The sequence below is a fragment of the Syngnathus leptorhynchus genome, chromosome 2 (genome assembly GCF_054491065.1).
Source record: "Syngnathus leptorhynchus isolate UIUO chromosome 2, UIUO_Slep, whole genome shotgun sequence".
Taxonomy (NCBI): Eukaryota; Metazoa; Chordata; class Actinopteri; order Syngnathiformes; family Syngnathidae; genus Syngnathus; species Syngnathus leptorhynchus.
Window position 1 is genome coordinate 5691660 of NC_141196.1, and position 25086 is coordinate 5716745.

General features: G+C 43.9%; 2 protein-coding genes across 16 annotated transcripts; one reads left to right on the plus strand and one right to left on the minus strand.

Annotated features, from left to right (window-relative positions):
• Window positions 1–874: 874 nt before the first annotated feature.
• On the minus strand, window positions 875–16042 carry ehbp1l1a (EH domain binding protein 1-like 1a). Of its 15 annotated transcripts, XM_085906030.1 has the most exons (32): window positions 15772–16042; window positions 14266–14323; window positions 14083–14178; window positions 13949–14002; window positions 13704–13882; window positions 13465–13610; window positions 12995–13192; window positions 12685–12837; window positions 12466–12594; window positions 12230–12373; window positions 11695–11871; window positions 11518–11577; window positions 11365–11467; window positions 10600–10938; window positions 10448–10520; window positions 8316–10282; window positions 8170–8229; window positions 6604–7851; window positions 6336–6506; window positions 5803–6231; window positions 4278–5663; window positions 4052–4148; window positions 3809–3975; window positions 3655–3703; window positions 3077–3568; window positions 2970–3009; window positions 2864–2907; window positions 2687–2798; window positions 2507–2606; window positions 2361–2434; window positions 2140–2254; window positions 875–2072 (listed from the first exon to the last, which is right to left on the minus strand). In XM_085906030.1, exons 1-32 carry the CDS (start codon window positions 15873–15875, stop codon window positions 1979–1981), a joined length of 8658 nt encoding a protein of 2885 aa, XP_085762156.1. In that variant the 5' UTR covers window positions 15876–16042; the 3' UTR covers window positions 875–1978. The 15 variants fall into 15 exon arrangements, 14 of the variants coding, with proteins under 14 accessions (XP_085762156.1, XP_085762158.1, XP_085762155.1 ...); XM_085906032.1 differs by lacking the exon at window positions 12995–13192; XM_085906029.1 differs by having other exon boundaries at window positions 8316–10520; window positions 11365–11449.
• A 1278-nt stretch (window positions 16043–17320) lies between these two features.
• On the plus strand, window positions 17321–24313 carry LOC147060404 (complexin-2). Its single transcript, XM_085905586.1, has 4 exons — window positions 17321–17415; window positions 19630–19759; window positions 23562–23737; window positions 24116–24313. Exons 2-4 carry the CDS (start codon window positions 19729–19731, stop codon window positions 24311–24313), a joined length of 405 nt encoding a protein of 134 aa, XP_085761712.1. The 5' UTR covers window positions 17321–17415; window positions 19630–19728.
• Window positions 24314–25086: the final 773 nt, after the last annotated feature.

The following is a 25086-nucleotide window of genomic DNA, read 5'->3' on the forward strand; positions in this document are numbered from 1 at the left end:
TTACCTGGTAAGCAAGTTGATGCATCTCACAGTTCAGAGGTTATAAATTCAGTTCCTCGCTGTGTGGAGTTTGCATGTTCTCCCCAGGGCCCGCATGGGTTCTCTCCGGGAACTTCGGTTTCCCTCCATGTCCAAAAAACATGCTTGGCAAGCCGATTGAGCAGTCTAAATTGCCCATAGGTGTGAGTGGGTGTTCATCTCAGTGTGCCCTGCGATTGGCTGGCAACCAGTTCAGGGTGTCCCCAACCTACTGCCCGATGAAGACTGGGATAGGCGCTAGCACGCTCGCAACCCCCGTGGAGACAAGCGTTACAGATGATGGATGGAAGTTATAGTAGTTTTTTTTATTTTTAAATCAATGACTTTATAAGAATATTTCACCAAGCATTTGTAATTGATTTTCTTCATGTAATGTAATACTGAATGTATATTTTGAATAAAAATTTAAAGCTGGGTTTGTCCTTCATTGTTTTTTACATATGCAGTACATTTACTTTGAATTCTTTTCTTGGACTCGACTGTTTGACATTTTCACAGTGTGCGTGTTAATCCATTGAGGCAGCAGCTGCAGCCTCCAAGCTTAATGGAGTTGGCCTCCTGGCTGGCCTCCAGGACAGGCAGCAAGGACAAAAGAGCCTTCAGTTTCTTGCCCAGTTCCTTAAAATCAGGCTAATTTGTCTCCCCCTAATCTCAGCATCTCTAGAAGTATGCAAAATTCCATCAGTAGCAGTATATACTCGATTCCAGCAGTTTAACTAATTGATTCATTTCTTGTTATTATTCCATTAAGATTCCATCTGAAAAATTTTTTCGGTGATGGAAAATGTCTGCCAAACAAATCCACCATTCTGGACAAAGGAAAGTCAAAAACATCTTCACATCACAACAATATTTAATGCAGCAAGACATTCAGTGCATTGCAAACTTGACAAATGTTCAAATGTAACAAAAAAACAAGTGTCACTCAAATTTCCTAAAAGTCACACAGTTGGGATTCTGAACAAAAGCGCAATATGACCACAACCCTTCAGTGGTCTAGTCCTACTTACAAGTTGGTGATGGGGTTGGTTACCGGCAAACCATAAATGTATTCCATCAAATCTCTCTTTTAAGCTTCGACCAGTTGCAATTGCGTTAAAGGGTAACTAAAAAATGTGCATAATGAGTGCTTTGCTGTAAATACACAATTCTTGTGTAATTCTTATGTTGCCACGTGGCCCAATTTAATGCCCCAATCAGTGGAAAAAGAATAAACAAACCCACTGGGGAGCGGGGGGAACCCCCAATAAATTAAACTGGACTTGGAACCAAATTGTTTGCAGCAGTAAATTGATTTGAGGCTGACATTTTGAATACATATATAAACTGAAAGTATATACGTATATATTATAAAGTTATGTTCAGAATAAAGGCACATTAAAAGGAGATTGGGACCTTTTCTTTTTCAGTAACAAACATCCCATGGTAACAAGGCACAGTCAAAAAAACAACAACAAGTTGCACACATACTACAGCAACATGGCTTTGGGACTATATGATTTTTTTTTTTTTCTTCCTGTAAGCGTTTCAAATGTCGTTATCAAGACTCAGTGCATAGCGTAATGAATACAAATGTTCAAAGTAGCAGATATGGCTAAAGTGAACAGATGAAAAGCGCACTTCTGAATATACATATTCAGAAGAGTACTGCACCGATGGCAGATGTGGTTTACAGCGCCACGTAGAGATCACTAACATAACCTACAAGTAGCCCTCCAATTAAAACCTGATTTAAAAAAAAAAAAGTCAGAAAAAGTGACACATGGTATAACAAAGTTCCCATTAAGAACTTGTAAACTCGTATTGCCTTAAAGTGACTAACACCTCCCATGTCATTAAAACTTTGAAATCACTGTCAGTTATTCTGACTTGAAATTAAAGACATCAATCTTTGGTAATGGCGTGGAGTGACACACCTCCTTTCCAGACTTGGTGAAAGTCACTGCATGAGACACTTCTCCTTGTTCTGGTTGGCGTACTTCCTCCGACGTTGCTCCAGACCACGTTCGAGACGTGCGTCCTCCTCCAGAGCGCTGGGGACAGAAGCGTGGCTTTAATTATCCACTCGTCGTGACACTATCAGTGACCTCCTCCTCTTACCGTCTCTCCTTGGCGTCCATATTGTGGACCAGTTCGTCCCTCTGGTCCACCAACGAAACCAGCTCCTTGAGCAGCAACTGCTCTCTCTGTTGGTGGGCCAACGTCTTTTGCCACTCTGAGCGGCGCAGCACCAAAGCATTCCGGTGAAGTTGCGGAGAACGAAAACAAGAACAAAAGTAAGCAACAAGACCTTTTTTTTTTTGATGTGGTGGTGGGCAAACCTTCAAGGGCCATTATGTCTCGCAGCTCTTTGGTTAACAGCTCAAATCTTCTTTCCAAATCGTGCTCCTCCAGCCTATCAAATACAGAGTGGGTGCTCATTTCTGAACATATTCTTCCGAGCGTGTCGCATCTTGAGATATCTTACAAGAGTTGTAGGTGATCCTGTCTTCTAATCAAGGCATTCTTCTTATTGACCAGCACGAACCATTCCTGAATCAACCTTTCCTCCTCCACCTTGTCACTGCCTGTCAGTCGAACACACACACAGCAAATCAAAACAGAGCGTCGAAAACAATCCTTGCCAAAATGTTTCCGGATGAATTACTCGTTTCCATGAGTTGTCGGAGTGTCTTCTCCACGACTGCGGCTCTGGTGTCGATGTGGTTTTGTTCTGCTTCCAGGGCTTCCATTTGACTGAGCACGTACTGGCTGGGGTCCTGATTGTGCACGCGCATATTTATCGTTGATACGGTTTGTGTGGACTATTTAAGCACTAACTGACCTGTCCTTCTCGTCTTCCCACTTCAGCCAGATTTGCTCTTGCCTCTGTAAAGAGAAACACCAATAGGCCGTCGTGTATTTGATACTTGTTGTGTAAACAGACTGACCGGTTCGGACACTTCCACTTTCTTCTAGTTCCGCAATAGCCTGTAAACACAGAAAGTGTGGCTTAAAAAAAAAAAAGTTCAATTCAAGAGTCAAATCTGAATCCTACCACGGAAGTGTCTCCATCCTCCTCAGACGCACTCCTCCGCTGAGACCTGCGCTTCTTGACCAGATCGGCATCTTTAACCTGCGAGAAAGCACACTTGGCAGGCAGATGAGTTCTGGGCGGGGCGACCGGTGACTGGGCACCACTGGCCTCGGACGTCTGAGCCCGTTTGCTTCTGGGGAGCGGAGCTACATCTGCGGCCGCGCTAACCGAGCCGTTGGTCTCCAGACTGATGCCCCCCTCCTGAAGCCTTTGGGTACAGTAGCGGACGGCGGCCTCGGGGTCCTCTTTGCTTTCACGGTCTCCCGTGACCGCATAGCTGGACTCGCTAGCGTCTTTCTCAATATGAAGCACACTTAGCTCCTGGCCCATAAAATGAGCGCGAATCTGGCTGAGGTATGTCATGACAATGAGGCGATCAGGCACAGTCAGCATAACCATGTCTGAAGGCTCTATCAGCCTGGAAATGCCCAGCTCAGCGAAACCATCGAATGCCTGCCAAGTCCAGAAAAAAAAAAAAATACACAGTCAGCGTTAAATATTGAAATTAAAAAATCTAATGATAATCAAATGTTCTTCACCCGTCTATTGTTGTGCTTGATATCATAGGGTTCCAAAAATTCATAATTACTGAAAAAAAAAAGAAAAAGAAAATTATGATTCTGCAAAATGGTACTTTGGACTTGATTATAGGGCCGATTGTCGCAAAGCCACCTCCCATTTGTGGCAGCTTACATCTTTTCTGGGTGAAAGTGATGCAAGATGGCACAAAATGCCATGCCGTTTCTCCAGGAAGTGTTGAAGTTGCTGATCTTCAGTCCCTTGTGATCCTGAGTGACCTCCTTGCACCACTCCAGTAGAGACTGGCTGGACGTCACCAGGTTTTGACTTCCTGAAAGATTCTACCGCAGGGGAATTTGGATCACAGATATCTCACAGGGTAACAATTTCCTCATACACATTTTAGGATAAACTTACTTCTGGAGATGCCAAAGCATCTTCAGGTTTTGGTGGGGTCAATGTTTGGTGGACACTAACAGCTTGGGCTTGACTTTTCTCTTCATGCGTACTGCTCCTATAAACCAAAACAATGTGAAATGTATCAACAACAAAAATTGTCGGGGTTTGAAATGGAATAACCTGCCCAAAACAACACACTTTTAAACAAACTGTATTTTTTTTGTTGTAGTAGTAGCATTCTTACCCGTCTTTCTCTAAAAACCCAGCAGCAAAATCTACAGACCCAAATCCGCGGTTCGAGCGGTCGTTTTTTAGATCAGCCTGTTCGCTGCTTCCGACATGTAAGCGCTCGTCCAGAGTTGTCGTCTTCGAGGAGGCAAAGGACTCAAGCATTTTTGTTGAAGGATCAGGTGAATCTGTTGTGGTTCCACCTGTGACCGTTGCATCCGGCGGCTTTTCTGCATCTCTTTTTTCTGCTGAGCTGACGCCTGATGGCAATCCATTGTCTGCTCCCTCGCAGGAGGCACCCACAGCCTCGTATGGATCCGTCTCTGTCGGACAAACGATGTTTGCGGGCGGTGTGCTTTTAGAAACGGTCGTGTCGAGGTGCTTCCTGACTCGGGGCAGCGGAACAGGCGAGCTGCTCTGCTCAATGTGGCGATTCGATTCCTGGTCAGAGGTGCCTGGTACCGTGTCTGACGAGGAAGTACACGGTGTGCAAGAATCTGCAGCTTCATCTGGGAATGAGCTGCTGAGACGCTTCTTAAGTCTTGGTTTTGGTACAGGCAAGGTTGAGTCTGGCGTTATGGTGTAGTCAGCTCGGGGCCTGCTTTTCCTCAAACGTACTTTCAATGTCTTGTCATTGTCATCCACAAGATGGCCGGCTTGATCTCCTGCATGGGGCCCTTCCTCACCAGTGCATTTCCTCACTCGGGCCTCTGGGAAGGGTTGCGGAGCGATCCGTCGGATAGTCCACAAGGGCTCATGCTGCTCAACAACATTCCAGTGAGGCTCCGTTTTTAACGCCATGCTTTCGTGTTGATTTTTTTCCGAACAGGAGGTCCCTTGACCAGAAGATGTCTCTTGAGGGAATTTCGTGTCTGAAACTGTATGAAGATCACGAGAACATTGTTTGACGGATTGGACTGTTTCCGGCAGTGTTTGTTTTTCTGTGGTGACGCTGTTTTTTGCCGTCACCAGTTTGCTCGTTTCCATATCGTTATCTATTTGTTCTTGTTTGACAGTCACGTGTGGCCAGCCGATACTTCCATCTCCATCTATCGGACTGCGCCTACAAGAAGAGAGGGTAAGGTCCTCCACTGGTTGCGGGAAAATGATCTCACCAGAGCCGATCGTTGACGATAACTCAAGAAGGACGGACAAGCCTGGCTTATTGTGGTTATGGTCTGGCTGTTGTAAAATGGACGCTGGCTCTGGTTCCCGCCATGTTTGTTTAACTGCCGGAACTGTTGTCTCTTGCTGAGAGACTTGGATTGGCGCATGTGCTTCAAACACCCCAAGATGCAGATCATCAAAGTCCGTTCGTACCTCTGGGTTTGGTTTGGCATCTACCAATGTTTCAGCTAATGTAGGACGCGGAAGGGTTGAATCAGCAGTTCCTAGTTGGGGACTTAAGGACAAGAAGAAAAAAGGTTTCAGAATTTCAAAGCCGACTTTTTTTGCACTCCATGCAGCCACGCAGCACAACAAGGACACGCCGACCATGGGTTCATCTTCAAACACGTGCTTCGTTCCTCAGAAACACTCACCCAGCTTCCAATTTGGGAGATGTTTCCACCTCATTTTGTTTGGCGTCTTGATGAATTACTGACAAACTGTCGATGGGCACTGCAGAGTCGCATTCGCTTGCACAACACTGGCCGAGCGAAGCTTCCTCACGTCGAACTTCCGTCGTCATCCCAGTAACGTCTGCGGCGGTCAGCGGCGGCCATTTCTTCATATTTGCAAAAACCATAAACCCCTCATCGCCGTCTGAAGGCGGCACCACTCTATCCTCTCGCATGTGATTGTCCTCAGACAAAACGATGACCTGGTCTACGACGCTGGAATCGAGATCCACACAGTCGGGCAGATCTTCTCGCGAAGAGATTACAATCTGGTATGGCCTCTTCGGTTGAAGACTGTTTTCAGACACAGATGAACCAGATGGGCCCAAAATGGATGCTACTGTTTCATAACTGTGAAAAACGGGATATCCCAGTCAGGGAGATCCAATGGGCAACGGAAATCATACCAACGCTACGATACACACGCAGCAGAGGAATTAAAGGTCCAGTCTTACCCTTTATGGAGAACATCCACGATAGTTTGTACTATTCCAGGAGTCTCTTCCACCTCTGCATACGGCAACGATTCCGTCTCTTTTCCTTCGACCTCCAGTATTTCCCAGCCCGCGACCCCCTCGGTCTCCGATGGCCCGTCTTTCTTGTCTGCTGTTACTGCTTTTGTTACACTGAAGATCCAACGTGAATGATGTTAGCCACGAGTTGCATTTTGCGTTCCATGTTAAACTCACAGCATCACACATGCAGTGGTGTTCCTTCACTTACTCATTATCAGGTGAAAACTCCGCGCTGTGACTTGAAGTGCTCTGTAACCAATTGACCAGGTTGTATTTGCTTTGAGGTGCTGAAGGTAGGCCATGGATTTTGGATGCTTCTGGACAAGAAGGTACAATGGCAAACATATTGTTTGCTTTGTCCGGGAGGACTCGCCCATGGTTAATCTTTAATTTGATATTCTTCTGAGGTTTGTGAATCATCCAACGCATTTCAATAATCCATCCTTGCTTGTTATCTTCAACGGAGGACAGTCCAAGGACAGTAGAAACGGCAGGGCACAAATTAAGGAGACTTATCATGTTTGCCACTTTGGGTTGTGGATTAGATGGGATGCCCGTTACGTGTGAGGCTTTAGGACAAGAAGCAGCCAGAGAAGGCGTGTTTTTCCATTTATTGGCCATGTCCAGTATGAAGCCCTTCTTGGCCACCTTGGTCTTTGACAATGACTCATTTCCCATCATCCATCCAAGACTTTCACGTCCATCAACTGATGCCAAACCAGGTACGTTTGAAACTCGGGGGCAACCTGCATAAAGACTTGTAATATTTGGTGCACAATATGCAGTTGTAGGACTCGGATGAGTGGGGAAGCCCGGTGTCAGTGTCTCTTTTGGACATGATGGTACAAGAGAAGCCATTGTCTTCATTGTCCTCTCATCTCGTTGAAACCCTCCGATCACCGGTGGCTTCTTCTCAGCTGTTCTTGGCTCAATGGCTTGCTTTTTGTTGACTGTCCATTGGCTGGGATTACTAAGTGATGCAAACCCCGGTATTCCTGACACTTTGGAGCAAGAGCTCATAAGACTAACCATACTGAGTTCATCAAGGTTATGAGTCGGTCTCAGTTGTTGTATGGAGGGACAACCGCCAATGTTTGATTCTTTTGGGTGATTCCCAAGAAGAGAAACGGCTCCTTCCGGATCTTTCTGCATTTGGCTACTCTCTGGCATCAATTCAGACCCAATTGTATTCCATAAGCAGTGGGTCGTTCCAAAAACATGCCAGGCTTTGCTGTCGACTTGGAGCAAAGATGGAAAACCGACCAAGCTGGAGGAGGCAGGAAGGGATGGGAGGACGTGGATCGTGTCTGACGACTTAAAAATGTCTGATGAGAGTGGACTGTCCATTTCAGGAAACGCTGTGGATGCCTTTGCTCGATCCTCACGTGGACTGACCTGCTGGCCCGATTCACTTTCCGTTTGGTGTGAAGGCTGCAGTGAAACCAAGTTTTCATTTCTACGGAGCAGGAAAATACAAGTTGAACTCCAGAAAGAGCAAGTATATGCGGGTTTTGGACAGTTTTTGTTTATATGTTAGGAAGCAAAAACCACCAGCTCGGCCATTGGTCATCCGCGTCAATCAAACTTAAAGCACACAAAGCTTGCTTTCCATGCCACTTTTGTCAACAGACACATTCCCTGCCCACAAATTAGTCCTCCTCATTTCAAAAACATCCTCATCTCAAGCAACACTGACTCTACTCAATCCATTCTGGCAAATGGGAATTCAATCCATCAGTGTTTTAGCGCATGCCATTCCTCTGTTACAACCCACCTCTTGTCTGACAATAACGTGTCGTCACTGATTAAATGTGCTATTCCGCCATCAGTTTTCCTGAAATATCATTTGAAAGGGATATTTAAGGGAAAAAAAAAAAAATCGGACATTTACCATTACACCAACAACCTTCAGAAACTCACCCTGGTTTTGAAGCAGTTGCTTCTTCTTCAGTTGCCGCCATTAAACCACATTTGCCTTCTTTTCTCTCCAAAAGTGATTCCACGACATTATTTCCTTTCTTGATGTCCGACTCGTATGAAACTGGGAATGGTGTCTCCGACGATAATCTTTTGAATGATAATACTAAAGCGTGTGAACTACTTGATGGCATCCCCAGGAGGGAAGCATTCTTTGGACAAGATGGCAGAATGTTTACCATACTTTGGAGTTGTTCTTTCATCAGCCCGTCAATTGTACGTCGAAGGGGAACGAGAGCCTTCGGTTTCTTTTGATGAGATGTTGTCAACATTACCCATAATATGTTGTCATCAGAGCTTGGGAGAACGTTTGAGGGCACACCCACAATGCTTGATTGCCTTGGGCAACATGGCAGCAGCTGTACCATGCTCCGATTTTTTTCTTGTTCTGCGTCGACAGCTGGGAGTTGCGTCGCAGAAGGAAATCCAAAACCTAGCGCTTCTCTGGGACATTTGCTTAAAGAAGTATCGTTTGCTGGTGAACCTGGAATTTGACCATGCTTTGGGAAAGTGAGGTCGGATTTTAACACGATGGGGGCTTCTACTTTACCAGCCTTGGAGGGAATTCCGTAAACGTTTGAGTTTTTGGGACATGGAGGCAACATTGATGCCATAACTCCAATTGTCTTCTCCTTCGAAGAAATCTTGCACTTGTGCATTAGTGTTTTTCTTTCTGGCTTGTCCAAGGCTTTTCTCCAAAGTGGCCTTGGGTCAACCTTCCATTCTGCTCGATCAGATTCAGTCACGGATATGGAGGAGATTCCACTAATTCCGGAATGTCGCGGACATGTCGGGAGCACATTAACCATAGGTGCAATGGCTTCTGACTTGTGACATTTTATCGATGGGAAGCCGGATGAACTGGCTTGCAGCGGACACGAGGACACGATGCATACCATGTTAGGAACCGGATGGCTGTCGACGGCAAAGATATTATTCATCTGATGAGTTACAACTGGATACGTTTGCGACGGCTGTAGCAGAAAGCAGTCCTTTACCCATGGCCATTTGTGACTGTTTCTAGTTACCAAGTGCTTCTCCAAACTCCAAACGTCACTCGCAGAACAAACTGGATCCAGAGACGGTAAACCGATGATGTTGCTTCTTCTTGGGCACGTATAGCAAAAGTTAGTCATGTTGATATTTTCACTTGGAGCAGATGGTAAACCATAAGTGTAAGATCGTTGTGGACAAGAAGATCGCATCTTTACCATGACTTGGTCTTCATTCTCACCCAAATTGTCCTGAACCAGAACACAATAAGGTCTCTTTTGTTTGCAAAATAAGGATTTGCTCAATTTTAGCCAGTGGTCTCCTAGTGTAGTCCCTCCAACACCTTTCTTAAACGGCATGCCTGCGATCACTGCGGGTTGTGGCAATCCAGGGTGAAGACTGGCCTTGTTTGATTGACTTGGAGCTTCCTTACACGGCTTAGAGGGAAACCCAAGAACACTTTTGTTCCTTGGACATGTTTGCCATATCTCTTTGTTCATACTATGTGATTCACTCGCAGCTTTTTGCTGGACATAACGCAAATGCGCATAGGCGGGTGTGGGAAGTTTTTCTGTGTATAATGACTGGAACAATGCACTCATGTGATCAGAAAGAGCTCCTGACTGATGACAAGATGGAATGCCAGGAACATTTGAAAGTTGAGGACAAGCCCACTTGAGCTGTATCATACTTGGCTCTTTCATAGTCATCCCAGGCTGTACTTCTAAATCTTGGATAGTTTGGGGACATGCATCTTTTGAACACAGTGTATCAGACAGTGGGAATTCCACTGTTGCCGTATATAGGTGTGCTTTATCTGTACTTTGCGGAAGAGTCTCTGGAACTTGATTTTTTTCATATAGGACTTTGTCTGGAGACACGTCATCAGCTTGTTGTAGCACGTTGGTTGCTGGCTGCTGTCCTGGGACAAACCCAAAGCGGGAATCAAGTCTTGAAGAAATGGGTTCCATTTTCTTATCGGTGATAGCCATTAAACTAGCAGGGCTGAGTTTTGGCTTCCACTCTGAAGTTTTTGCCTGAGAAATGTCTTCCAAACGGTCATCTGATATCTTTTTCATTACCTTTGACGTGAAAGTATTGTTGTCTGACTTGTCTGTCAAACCAGTTGTCACTGAGGAAGTCTTGTGCTCATTTCTGAAGGAGTAGGAATTTGCAAAAGAGACGGGGGTCAGAAAAACTACAGCTTGAGCTCCAAAGTTCACAAGTCACTTACCTTAAAGCTTCTTTTCTATGCCCACTTTCTATCTCCCCTTTACTTGTTGTGTCCGTGGTCATTTGAGGAGAGTGCAATGTACGGGTCTGAGAATTTAAGGAGGTATGATGGGGACCACCCAAAAACGGGTCCACGGGCTCACCAGGATTTGTTTTGGTAACTTGACTTCCTAATCGAATGGACATTTTTGACAAGTGGCTTTGCGGTTTGACAAGAGACGTCCTTGCAAGCCTTGAGTCTGAATGATCCATCTGTGCTTTGGGGATCTCAAAATACTCGAGATCTTGTGCTGAAGGCGTTCTGGGGCTAAAGGGCAGAAGAGAGGCCATACTCTCAGGTCTAGGGGACAAACAAATACAAGTCCACCGATGAGGATGGTAGATGCCGAGAGACAACCTGAGGCTGACGTTTATTGTAGTCATTATGCAATGAAGGCATTCGTGCAATGAAGGCATTCCCTTTATATATATATATATATATATATATATATATATATATATATATATATATATATATATATATATATATATATATATATATATATATATATATATATATATATATATATATATATATATATATATATATATATGCGGCGTATATACATTTGTTTTTACACTGATGTTCCTTAAATTTAAATAAATGAATGAACAAATCAATACATTTGCTGGCATTGAAGACAAAGGTCCATGTTTTTTTTCTAACCTAGTTTGACAGTGAATGAGTTAACAATGCGTAACAGGGCTGAGACAATCTTTTACTCACCCAGCTGATGCCTTGACAACTTTGACTCCAAATAATGCATCTCCAGGATCCGATGCCAAACCCTGGCAGACTTTGGAATCAGGATCTGAATGAAACACTATTACTTTTGAAATGGCATGACGCAATGTGACCTTTTTTTGCACAAATGCTTACTTGTAGGTGTTGTACACTGCTGCTCCTCTTCACTCAGTGTGCTCAACTGCCTTTGTATTTCTACAGGGAAGGAAACAGATCAACATAAGAAATTCAAAGTCCATATGAAACTGTTGCTACACTATCAGCACACGGTAAATGACATTTTTTTTCTGCTGTGAAAATTCAACAAGATACCTGCTCTTTGACCACTTAGAGCGTCAATGTGGGGTAAAGGAGTCTGAGGATGAGGAAGAGAAGAGAAAGGACCTACGAAGGGACACGGGTGGGTGTCGGTGACAGTGGCTGGTGCAAGCCCATGAGCGCTTTCGTGTTTTTGCTGGGAATGAGGGCCCATGGGCGTGCAGGATGAAGCTGACAACAAGGATTGTGTGAAGGAAAGACAGGAAGAAAGAAGGGAAATAAAGGGAAGGAATTTTCAGGCCTCTGAACCCAAAGCATATTTGTACAACCTGCATGCTTATTAGACATTGCCGAGGTAAACAGGCTAGCTCCGCTAGCTCCCTGGAGCTAGCTTGTTTACCTGCTGGCTGAGTTGATGAGAAGCACCTGTGGCTAAAGCCAAATCGTGGCAGGGGTTCGACTCTCTGGACCTGGATTTGACACCTCTAACAACAATGGAATTTTGACTAGGAACTACTTAACAGATTTAGATTAGAACTGTAAAACAACAACAACAAAAAAAAGGACAACAACTCTGGAGCAGCATTACATGGCAGGTCTACTCTTTGTCTCTTGTACGCCACAGAAGGCCGGCCGGGATCATCTACAGGCTGATGTAGGAAGTTTGGAGAGAGGGCGGTCTGTGCCAGAGGGGCTTGAAATTTAGGAGGCCTCCATTCGCTCTGCCAGGAAGCTGGGCAAAGAGAAGAATAGACAAAAACGGCCAGAAATGCATGGGGGGGGGGGGGGCTGAAAACATTCCTGTGGCCTACACTGTCCTTGTACCTGTCTCGGGGGCAGAGGGCAGACTGGTGGGTCGGGTCAGCGTTGAGCCGGCCTCCGTCGCTTGAGGCTTCTTGGGAGCAGTAGCGTGCGGGGGAAAAGGAAGGGCTGAGGAGGAGCAGCCGACAGAAACTAATAAAGGAAGCAACCGAGACAAACTTTGGGAGTCAGCGGTTTGGGGAACAAAAAGACGAGGAGAGAACATTTGCCTGTGGTTTGTACCTGTGGGCGAGCAAATCGTTAAGGCGGAAGGGACAGAAGAGGGATCAGGGGGTGAGTGACAAAGGGCTTTCGAAGAACTGAAGGTGGGGAGAGGCGGAACAGCTCCTTCAGTGGGAGAGTTGCCGTGGATGCTGTGAGGCCTTGGAGCTGCAGCTGAGCAGAGTTTTAGTGGGACAGAAGCTAGGCCTTTGCATTATTCAACCTCACAACCCAAGACGAACGGCTGAAGTCATGCTCTAAATGCTTCGACGCCTAAAACCCCTTTCATTCAAGAAATCTATACAAAACGTTCTGGTCTCTCGAGCGATACCTGATCCAGAACCTGGCTGGAAAATTTTAGGAAGTGCCGGAGGGTGAGCTTGTATGAAGGCTGGCGGTGAGTAGGCATAGAGGGAACGCTTGGTCTGAGGGGCGGGCGGGTGATGGGGTTCGGGAAGAACAGGCAAAGATGCAGCAGAGATGGAAGCGCAAATGCCCGAGGACCTTTTGCGATCCATCTCTGTGGTTGCTGGGTGAAAGAGAGAGAAGAGTGGAGCATCATTGAAGTGAAACGTGCACATGAGCTAAGGTCAGATGATGGAAATGGATTTTTTTTAAGTTAGGGAGCAGATGCAGGCCTCTGAGCCAGGCCGCGTAGAGTGCTCGAGGGCTGAGAAACAGCAAAAGGAGACAGTAATGTGAAGTGAAAAATGACTGAGAAGAGGGAACAAAAGTCGGCTCTGTAGCTCTCTTCACGTTTGCTAACTTCCTAGTTGTGGAAGATGCCTGCGCGCAGTTTACCGGTGGCAAGCGTAGCTTGTCCAGATCTGAAGCTCGACCTCTTTTCTTCCCAGACTTCGTCGTCGCTGTCGTTAAAATCGTCCAGATTGCCAATGTCGCTTTGCTTGAAACTCATGAGACTGGCCAAACTCTGCATGTCCTCATCACTGTAAAATGTCGAGATAAAAAAAATGAACAACAAATAAACAATGCGGCATTTGGTCTAACATGAGTGGTGTTGCTGAAGAGGCCCTACTTACGTGGCTTTTCCCTCCTTGAGGAAGACGCAGGACAAGTTGAGCTTGAGCGTGGCCTCTTTCACTTTCGCCGACAGAGGTTTCAACTTGAGCGTCAGGTCGTACTGCGCCGGCGTAGCGCTGGCATACTTCTTCATATTAATGTCAGCTGAGGCCAACACCTTCCTCCGCCCCTTTGTCTCCTGACATGTCCAGAGACCGAGAAGCTCAAGTCAAGCGGAGAGGATTAACTCTGAATGAAGACTTACATTTTCAATGACAAAAGTCCAATCTTTGTCCTCAAACTCTTCTGCAGTCGTCTCCTGTCGACAGAGAAAATTATGTGGATGGCTCAGTGATACAGTCCGGCCAAAGTACCGGAGGCTCATCTTCCTAGTCGTACCTTGTAGAGTGTCACGGTGATGCCCAAACTCTCGGGGACTTGCCAGAGTACCAGACCTCTGTAGGGATTCTGAATCCCTGGCTGCCAACTGTGGAGCTGCAAATTGATATCGAACACATTTTTTTTTTCCCACCTTGAATTCACAGCCAGATCTCCCTTTTTACCACACAGTTCCGTTGTCACCTTTGTGCTGTGACGTCTGCTTCTTCTGATCCACACTACTTTTAGTTTATCTGGTTGCCTGGATAAACACATTGCCAGACATTACGCACATTATACACATACACGTGTGCACGTGGGTCCGCTCTACGACCACAGGGTGGCGCAAGAGGGAGTAAACATTAGTCTCCATTAAAGAAAAATATTGTAAAGCCATTTTAAGACTTTCAGTTTGTTTTTAATCCTAGATTAAGATTAGTTATTCTGTGACCGAGAGATGACCGAGGAAGCATTTCTCAACAGGCCAGGGGCAAAACCTGTGACTGTTGCAAGGGAAGAAGGCAGAGCAACAATGTTTGCGTGCTTATACGCATGCGTCACTGCATAACCTTACTCGAAATAGACACTGAACCTTGCAGGGATTTAACAGCAAAAGACATTCAACACCTGTTGCACAGCATTTGGTAGTGGTCGTGGTGGGTGCGTGACAGTGCAACATTTGCCATCCATTGGACTACAAGTAAATAAAGATCCGACACTGCTGATACTAATAATAATACCGTATTGCCAAATATATGTCTAAATTCAAATTGTCTCATTACAACGCAGAGCAGAAATTGGGTAAGTTGGTTTTGGTAAACAGAAAATACTTAATCATCAGAATGAAATCTTGTTCAGAACAGATAGCAGATGAACAAAACATTCCTCTCATACATTATATCATATCTACAGTTTTAAAACAATTCTTTAACAGTCCCTAACCCTAACCCCAAACAAAAACAAAAAAAGAAAGTTCTTCCTGGTAGGATTCAATAAATTGTATTCCGTGAGCACACTTCTTTCACAAATACCAGCCACAAACATTGTTTCAATAAATCATTTTGTTAATGTCCTACTGTTCCAGAATAAAACCATTGACCTTACAGGACATTAGGTCAGGGTACCTGGGTATTCTACCTCTCAATAAATGTTTTATAATGTCACGTTTTTATTTCATGAACTACTTGTTGTCTACACTCTGACAACAATTGAAATAAAAACAGTTACACGGTGCAAACGTTAGTCCAAGTTTACAAGCAGTCCGTTCCCTTGGTTGGAATCGCCATCAGACTGCGACAAGTTGTCACGTGATCGTATGCTAATGAGTCACGTTTATTTATTTATTTATTTATTTATTTATTTTTTATGTATTTATTTTTTAATTTTTTTTATTATTTATTTCATTACAAACACATGACCATATCAGGAAACCTAGCTATTATACAATGCTGCATCTAACTATAAAAACGTATCGGTTCTGAAATAGTCTTGATGACTGATATCGTGTCGATGGGCCTCAGGCTCGCACTGCGCCTCGATTAGCATCAACATGTCCCGGAAGTGAAGGGGCGTGTAGTCGTCTCCAAAACAAGTCAAAACAAATGGCAGCGGACGTAAAATAGGCACAATTTCAAACTTCTAATGTAGGTGTCAGTGACAACGGTAATAAATACCTCACGTGGGTGAATCCGTCAAAGTGTGAACACTCACCATTTACTTGAGCTTTCCAGCACCAGTTGGTGGAAGGAAGCGGCGAATTGAAACTTGGACGCCCTCTTTCCTACACGCTGAAGTCGCTTCCAAACCGAAGTCATCTTTTACTAATTGTGCCAAATAGCCCACGGGTCGGGTGGCGAGCTTGGTCTCTGCGACCCTTCTTTCTCTGCCCCGGGGGATGACGGAGCACCTGTCTCGACGACCACCTGCGTGGATCGCGAGACGACCACTCGCACTCGTCTCAGCGTCCGACCGTACTGTCTACCCGCGGCTTCACGTCAGGTTGCAAAAACTAGGACAAACAGGAAGTGGCCCGCGCGTAGATTTTACAAAATAAAACGCATGTGCCAAAATAAAAGCTTATTCCTTTGTCATTATGTGCTGCAAAGCCAACGCAGGGACCAACGAGAAACATTTTAAATTATGCTCTCTTGTGTGTTGTTGTTTCTTTTGTTTTATGCCAGGGAGCATCAGCATTAAGTTCCCAAAAAGCATCCCAAAAGCATGTATGGTAGCCCAATTGAGCACTTTAGGCAGCCCAACTTTAGGCAGCGGCTTACTTTGCATGAGGTCATCTTTCGATCAATCACGTCAACTCCAGTTCACTCGTTTTGTCGGAAACATTGAAGTGAAATTGCTGATCCCAACAACCAGTCATTTATAAAGGAACATCTGAAAAGCCATGATGCCCAAACCTTTGCACACCACTGGTAAGAACACAGTCCAAAGAACTTTGGAGAACACCCGGCCGGCCGAGTGGCGCCGTCTTGTGGACATAGGTGGTATTGCGCTCTCGTCTGCCCTCACTCGCCACGGCTGAAATGCATCGCTAAGAATCGAAGAGACGACTTTGCTAAAGCTTAAAAAAAGTGTTTGTGGTAAAGACTTTTTTGGAAGGATTTCCTTTTGAAAATACTACGTGTGAAATACAACCCAACTGTGCTTGGACGGCGCAAATCTTGAAGCCACTTTGAACATTTCTTTCATTCAGTCATTGTTTTTGCCCACGAACCAGTAGAGGGGGCCACACGCTTTGACCAAATTCATAGCACACAAGTCCAAACCAAAGACAAATCAACAAAGGCCAAGACAAGTTTGCAACATCTACTTATTATATTTAAAAAAAAAAAAGAAAAAAATGGGGGGGCTGAACTTGAGAGTCATTACAGCGCAATTGCATGATAAATACACAACAGGCAACAAACATCCCATAAATGTTTGTTAAAAATGATGGTCAGTTTTTAAACTTGTTTTTAGATAAGTTTAAAATTTTTAATGACTTTTTATTCGTCATTCTTCACTCAGGATGCAGAATTTGTGTTTGGAAACCACAATATTGAGCCTAGCTTTGGTAGCCTGTCTTTGGCATTCGGCATTTATAAATGCTAACGCTCACGCACGCACACACTCACGCACAAGCAGTGTTAGTGTGTGAGCGTGCGTGTGTGTTTCCATACGCTGGTGATGAACAAGCTTCGAATGGGGCGGGCCGGTTGAGAAACAGACAAAGGCGTGTTGCCCAGTGTGTGCGTGCGGGTGAATTGACGTGTATGATAGGATCTATATGAGAGTTGCCAGGCGGGGGTTTGACTGCAAACTGGCGATATCCTTCCTTCTCTAGAGCTTCGACTGCAGCAGGTCAGTAGTTACACGTATAACGGACGCCTGCCTCCATTGCGTTTTTTTTCGTCTCGTATAGCGTATAAATTTTTGGAGATGTTCACAACCGCATGCATGCAGGGGAAAGCGAGACTGTATGATTTTCAGCCTCATCATCATCTTCATTTGATGCAAACAAGTGGCGGCAGGAGGGGAGGAGAGGAGGAGGAGGATGTGAATGTGATGAAGGTTGGATGGCAGGAAGCAGTTTTGATTACGCGCGTTCATCCATAATCGTGTCTTTCAATGTTTTGCTCACGCACTGGACAATGAAATGCACAATGATATCATGTTTCCTTTCAATGTTGGCACAAATGTGTGTGTGTGTGTGTGTGTGTGTGTGTGTGTGTGTGTGTGTGTGTGTGTGTGTGTGTGTGTGTGTGTGTGTGTGTGCGCGTGTGTGTGTGTGTGTATTTTGGGCCAAATTACCATTTGTTTATTTTGCGTGCAGGTGGATATTCTTCATTGTGCGTGTATGCCAAGTCAATCGCCATTTCGAGAAGGTCCTTTTATTTCTAATGAATTCAGCCCCTGAAGCCAGTTTCACTTAGCAGAAGAATATTTGTTCGAAAAGCCGGTCATGATGAGACCCACAAAAAAGTCTCAAGAAGCTACAGCACATTTTTGGTTTAAAGCGACGATTTTAGGGGTCGTTTCCAATGATCCTGGCACCTTCAAATCCAGCACTTCTCGGCAATTTAAAATGTGGTAAACATGTCTATCATGAGTTAACCCACATAAACGTTTCAAATAGTCAATAAAGACACTGATAGTTTGAAACAGTCATCTTCGGCGTCATTTCCAATGATCTTGGCTCTCTGGAAATTCTTTTAAAGAGCCATCCAGACGAAAGTGTGGCTTTGCAACACAAAATTTGGTAGGTACGACTATTTTGAGTGGAGCCCCAAAAATGTCTCGAGACCATGGATTCGTGGGGAGATTTGGGGCAGATGTCTCTTTCCAAGCAAATTCTTCCTCTCTTTTTTGTCCACTTGCAATCACATTTTGATACATAGCACACTGATGGACAGGAGCCACAGTATTTCCTGTTCCAGTTGTGGATGGAGCAGCTAAGTTGGATGAGAAATAAATGACTGATGGATATCCATACATCCATTACCAGTGTGAAATATTTGCTCCTCATTGTATAATAATCATACTATGATATAGTTTCTGTTTTCGTGTTATTGTTGTCTCTACTCATTCCTCCCATTACTGCCGGCTGCGCCACACGACCGCATGAAAAATTCACACGCTCATCTTTTAGCAATGTGGTCTGAGTGGCAGCTTCATCTTTGTGTAAAGAAGAAAAAAAAAAAACAGCAACAAGAGCAGCTGAATTGATAAAATGATGAGTCAATTTGTAAATCCACTCGTATAGCGTATGAAATAAATGTTCCCATTGAAAAAGCAAGTACCCTTTATAATATCGAATGTAACGTCATGTCACGCGCCATTTGTGTGTCGCATAAGTGGGTGAGCATTTGGCCGTGAATTGTGGCCTACAGCAGCTCCTTGGGAGACCTGCCAAAATTGTGATCCAATAAACAAAAATCTACAAAGGTGGCTATGATATGGAAAGAGAAAGAATTGAAGAAAATCAAAGAAAAGTCAGGAGAGTCAGAATCAATTCAAGCGGGTGTCTACAGATGAAAAATAATTATGGCATAATTAGAGAAACATTTATTCATTTGTACAATCCCTGACAATGAGATGCATGAAGGCAAGAAAGAAAGATGCCATTTTTTGAAAGAAAGAAAGAAAGAAAGAAAGAAAGAAAGAAAGAAAGAAAGAAAGAAAGAAAGAAAGAAAGAAAGAAAGAAAGAAAGAAAGAAACAAACAAAGAAAGAAACAAAGAAACAAAGAAAAGGATGAATAAACAGGATTTTTAGATTAGAGCGGTGCTTTGCTGTCTCTTTCCTGGACATTTTGGCAGCAGATCATGTGACAAATCAGAATCGGCTCTATTCGCCAAGTTTGTGCACGGCAAACAAGGAATTTGACTCCGGTTGATTTCAGCCTCTGTACAACTTTTAAGTGATGAACAACATTCAGGTGACTAACAACATTTAGAGAACAGCATATTATTGCCCAGTGATGTCTCTGAGACATTATGAGTGGTGTGAGCTCATCAGAGTGATGTCAAATGTCCTCTTTGTCTGATCTAATTTTATACGTCTTTTTTTGTGGCAGGTCTATCTAGAGATTCTAGCGCAAGAAGTTGCGGAGGAGGCTTCATGCTAGCTCGTCTTTGACATCCAAGAAGAAATTCAACACACTCAAAACCTTAAGATGGACTTTGTGATGAAACAAGCTTTAGGTGGTGAGTAATCACCGTATCACATTAGCTTATCATACTAAAAAGCTACTTGTTAGCGTTGAGCAAATCTAATCGAAATATTTGGGGTTTAAAAGCTGGTGCTCATCTGCTCTTTGTCCACTAAAGAATCAATCGATCTTTCCTCTCGATGTTGACATTCGCATTCAGGAACCAGGCCCCAACCGTGACCCATAACAAAGCATTCAATTTTAGAAGTCCTACCGACGGAAACTTCAGAAAATAAAGATTTATGATGGAAACGTGAAAAAAAATTCCTGGGACAATTGGAAAATAGTAATGACTCTTTTTAAACCAATGGTTTCATTAGAAGCAAGCCCAGCAGTTTGTGCGAAACTATCGTCTTTTCCGAACTATAAGTCGCATTATTTTTTCATAGTTTGGTCACTCAGGAGCGAATTATGTGTGAAATTATTATATACACATGATACATTTTCACATGTTATTTTCACACTAATCCCCAAGAGGGCGAGCTAGGCCTGTGGAATAACTGGAACTGCAACTGACGAAGAGTTGAACATAAGCCACGTAGAAGAGTAAGCACTGCATCTTCTATTTCTGGGCTTAGCAGAGTTGTTTATAAGTGACTCAGATGATGAAGATATTGTTGGATTTTATGATTTGGAGTGACGTGGATGGTTGGATAAACTTGCTAGCATGTTATTTATGCTAGAGTTATTTGAATAACTCTTAATATGTTACGTCAGGCGCGTTCCCATTTTCTTGTTTATGTGTTTAAGTAACGTTAGCAAACCATACCTTTAGCCTGTTGTTGCCGATTCTATTTTTATATCAAATTGTCTTTAAAGAGGACTTGGTTCTAAGACTGTTCTTGGTGTTGGATTTGATCAAATACATTTCTCCCAAAAATGCCCCTTATGTATGCATTTTTCTTCTTTATTATGCATTTTATGTCTGGTGCAACTTATACTCCGTGGCGACTTATAGTCCGGAAAAATACGGTCATCAATTCGTTGGCCTCGCAACAACGTAGAAGCAAACAAAATGTCAAGATCAACATGCTCAAACAACCACAACACAAATGTGTGTTACCTCCAAAAATAGAGTACATTCCTTCTCTCGCTCCTCACCCGGTGGCACAATCCTTTGTTTTCTCTCCTTGGTTTTCTTCCCCTTCCACTCTCGCTCATGTGAACTCTACTTGTTTAGTTTATAGACGTATATGCATTCAATATCTGCAATGAATGTGCACGCAAACATACATTGAAATGGCTATTGATATTGTTGTTGGGTCTCTGGAACAGATTCATTGGGTTGACAAGATTTTATTTTAAAAAGGAATTGTGAGTTGATCCTTGAATAAGCCATGGTTTCCCCTTTCCTTCCAGCAGGATATCAAACACATTTTCTCATAAAGGCCTCCAAGGATGGAAACTATGTTCATTTTATCATGGCCAGGAAGAGTCCGTCTTTGATTTCCTGTGTTATGACCAGAAATCAATCAATCAATCAATCAATCAATCAATCAATCAATCAATCAATCAATCAGTAGCATGTTGTGAAATCGTCCTTGCAGCAATATCTTAACGTACACAAAATGTACGTTAGGCAAGAACTGCAAGCGTAACGCAAGATGATCTGTGATCATTTATCTGCAGGGCCAATCATTCCTGCTCATTTCCTCTTTGCTTTTCTTTATCTCATCTCACTCCACACCACCAACCCAGGGCCTGCTAGCGTGCCTGTCTGGCAGCTTCCTGCTACCACACAGAGCAGACGCCCGATTGGATCGAAGAACTGCTGATCGTTTGACAGATAAAACGACATGATTTTTGCCCAATCATCTTTTTTTTTTTTTTTAATTCAACACAACGCAAGTGCTCTTCAGTTGCACGAGAGCTTCTTAGCACCACACTGTCAATGGAGTAACAGGGAGCACTTCAAATATCCTCCTTTGTGCTAATGCTAACGAGGTGGAAGAAGTGGAGGAAGAGGAGGGGGTCACAGATGATAACAGATAATAATTGAGAAGCACTGCTGTAAGCACAGAATGGAGTAAATTTCCTACCTACTGAGCTTGAACTCAGTTCTGTGTGCAAAGACACAGGCAGTGCCTGCTTTTCTGAGACATCTCTGATGTGACTATTTTCCAGAAGCTACTGCCCCTTTCACAAAACCCTTCATCACTATTTTTTACATCCTTCTTTTCTTTAAGGCAGACATTGTCAACCGGTGATCCGCGGCTCTCTAGTGGTCCGTGACGGTACTGCTCCGCAAAATTGGAAAATAATTGTATCATTATTTAGACTTGACTTATTTTCTATCCAATTTTGTGAATCATATACCCATCCAAATGTAGCTGAGATTCCCAAAATAGACATGCAGATGCAAATAAATAGCCGGTATAGGAAAACCCCTGCCGAATGCACCACTGTGGCGATTTTCAAGGCGAAAAGGAACAAGTTGCTCCTTTCAGACGCCCCTTTTTGCGGGTCATTGCTTTTGTTTGTCTAAGGTACCGAGACAAAAGCAGAATTGAAGGCGACTTTGTGAATTTATACAACCTCTGAGGTGGGATCAGAAATTCCATGCAAGGAATGGCGATTCACTGCTAGCCCAGTCAAAATGTATCTTTGACGTCACTAGCCGTCATTGGCCGTGAATGAGTTGCTGATGCTTGTATGCAGTCCACTTGTGATGTGATGTTTGTTTTCTCAGCTGCCAAACACCCGCAGCGGACAGGCTGACCTTAGCCCCAATTCATGCTGAGCGCTGAACCCTACCCGCCTAACCCCGCTTTCTCACCAGCTGAGCGTTAATTCGTTACAATGGCTTCTGTTGCAGTTGCGTGTCGCCACAGGCGAGAAAAAGCCTCATGATAGTAATGACGATGATGATGATGATGATGATGATGATGAGTGCTTCTACAGCCATCACAATGAATACATGATAGCATACGCATGCATTCCATTTTATTTCCATTTCATATATGAATGAAACAATGCGTTATATCAAATACTGTTACATGCGCCATGGATGCATTACAATACACATTTAAGATATATTAAAATTATGTATAAATGATATGACGTACCTATAATTACTGTTGCATTTCATGCATGCATACATTACTTGCTTAAGAAAATATATTACACAAACAACATATCTATTCTCCATTTAATTATAATTATATACATACATTTAACCGTTCCATTAATTGGGCACAGCATGTAAATTGTTGTAAATGTATGTAGTAACATACACTAGCACACGTTTGATATGAAAAAAGCACCATTTATGTCCTATATCGATGAAATGCATATTGTATACAAGTATCATGAAACATGCAATGTGGGTGTGGGTTCGATTCCACCTCAAGTTCTCCCTGTGTGGAGTTTGCATGTTCTCCACTGTGAGCGCGAGGGCGGATGGTTGGTTGTTGGCCACCTGCGATTGGTTGGTAACTGGCGGTTCAGAAAATGCATGGATGGATGGATACAATAATATCATAAAAACAACAATCGTGTTGAATATATGACATCATATCGTACGTATGTTGCACCGCAGCTCATAAAGTCATTTCTAGAAGGTTCGAGATGTTAGATGCTTTGGTGTGTTCGCGCAGGCCAAGATTGATAGTCTGATGCAGTTGTTTTGTTTCTCTGCTGCTTGATCCATAATTCATACACTCAGGTGGTCCTGTATTTATTATCGACCCCACTCAGGTAAGAACAAGGCGCCATCAATGCACCACCAAAGCTGGCACAAACTATCGTTCCTTCATCACCTTTCACTGTCGTTCATTTTGTCTTGGTGCCGGGCTCAGGTGCCACCAAGGACATGGGCAAGATGCTGGGCGGCGAGGAGGAGAAGGACCCTGACGCGGCCAAGAAAGAGGAAGAGCGTCAAGAGGCCCTGAGGCAGCAGGAGGAGGAACGGAAGGCAAAACATGCCCGCATGGAGGCTGAGAGGGAGAAGGTCCGGCAGAGCATTCGGGACAAGGTAGGGCATTTTCCTCGTCTTAACTGGCCGGGCAAGTCCACAGTATGCAGTGGTAACTATCGTAGCATATGCTTATGCTAATGTCCGGCATTGGCTACAAGGTACTAGCACCTCCCGAGTTAGTCTCATGAATATGGTCACTGTGGATAATGCTAACTTTCCTTTGCTGTTGTCACTGCCAATGCAAACCTCATGGTCATTATGGACAATGTTAACTTTTCTTTGCTGTTGTCAATGCTAATGCTAACCTCAATGCTAGTTTTGCATCAACTTGTATGTTCAATCGGAATGCTAATGCTACCGTTATTGCTAATGCACGTGTGGTTAGGGATTGTAGTGGACTTTTTAGTGGGCTAAGGAGATCTTTTTTGTTTTTAGTACGGCCTGAAGAAGAAGGAGGAGAAAGAGGCAGAGGAGAAGGCGGCGCTGGAGCAGGCCTGTGAGGGTTCTCTGACGCGTCCCAAGAAGGCCATCCCCAGGGGTTGTGGAGATGATGACGATGATGATGACGAGAGTATCCTGGATACTGTCCTCAAGTTTCTGCCTGGCCCGCTGCAAGACATGTTCAAGAAGTAGACCCCAAAGGAAAACTGGGGAGGGGAAGTGAATTGGGGGGGAGAAGATGATGCATCTTCAGGGAGGCATGGTCTTGCCAAGCTGTTGGAGGCTTCACACTGCCTTTTCTTAAACTTTGTGTTTGTATTATTAATTTTCTACTTCCTGCAACATTTCATTTGATACTACCAGGCCATTTGACTGGTTGGCAGTCACTGGGCAGACGGTATACCAAATCCCAAGTTTTTTTTTTTTTTGCCTTCACCGCTGATGGATGCGGAGAATGCAAATCAACGTGTTGTGTTATATTAGATGGCAAGTCAAAAACGAGCCATTTGAAAGAAGACGGTATGATGATCCTTCGCAAACAAATTGGCTTTTTATTCTTTTGTTTGCTAAACCACCCAAAGTTGGGTCAACTTGAGCCACCTACCTGGCTCAGTTTTATGAAAACATGTACTTTTTGGGGGCTTCTGTAATTATTTGACTGCAGGACTTTCTTTCCTTACATCTTCTGTATGAGAGTGCCAAATTTATCCGAATTTCTATAAGAATTAATTGCGACTTTGAAGATGTAGTGAGGTCCCGTTAGACAATCAACAGAAACTTAGGGACATTTTGCGTGGCTGGAGGGTATAGGGGGAATGTTCAAAATCACTTGGCCCATGGAGACCAAAGATCACACGTGTTATACACGTCATTCTTCTTTGAGCCACCCAAAGCAAACACTGAATTATGACATCAATCTGTGCTCCAGCGGTGCATTATGGGTACATTACCATGCTTTATTAGGA

Excerpts from the sequence above, each read along its gene's own strand:
- ehbp1l1a (XM_085906029.1), bottom strand. The coding sequence starts at position 15,875 with ATGACTTCGGTTTGGAAGCGACTTCAGCGTGTAGGAAAGAGGGCGTCC. Across the intron at positions 13,611-13,703 it reads CTCAAGGAGGGAAAAGCCAC|TGATGAGGACATGCAGAGTT; the intron begins GTAAGTAGGGCC and ends GACATTTTACAG. Across the intron at positions 5,664-5,802 it reads TCTCCCAAATTGGAAGCTGG|TCCCCAACTAGGAACTGCTG; the intron begins GTGAGTGTTTCT and ends CTTGTCCTTAAG.
- LOC147060404 (XM_085905586.1), top strand. The coding sequence starts at position 19,729 with ATGGACTTTGTGATGAAACAAGCTTTAGGTG. Across the intron at positions 19,760-23,561 it reads GATGAAACAAGCTTTAGGTG|GTGCCACCAAGGACATGGGC; the intron begins GTGAGTAATCAC and ends TGCCGGGCTCAG. Across the intron at positions 23,738-24,115 it reads GGCAGAGCATTCGGGACAAG|TACGGCCTGAAGAAGAAGGA; the intron begins GTAGGGCATTTT and ends TTTTGTTTTTAG.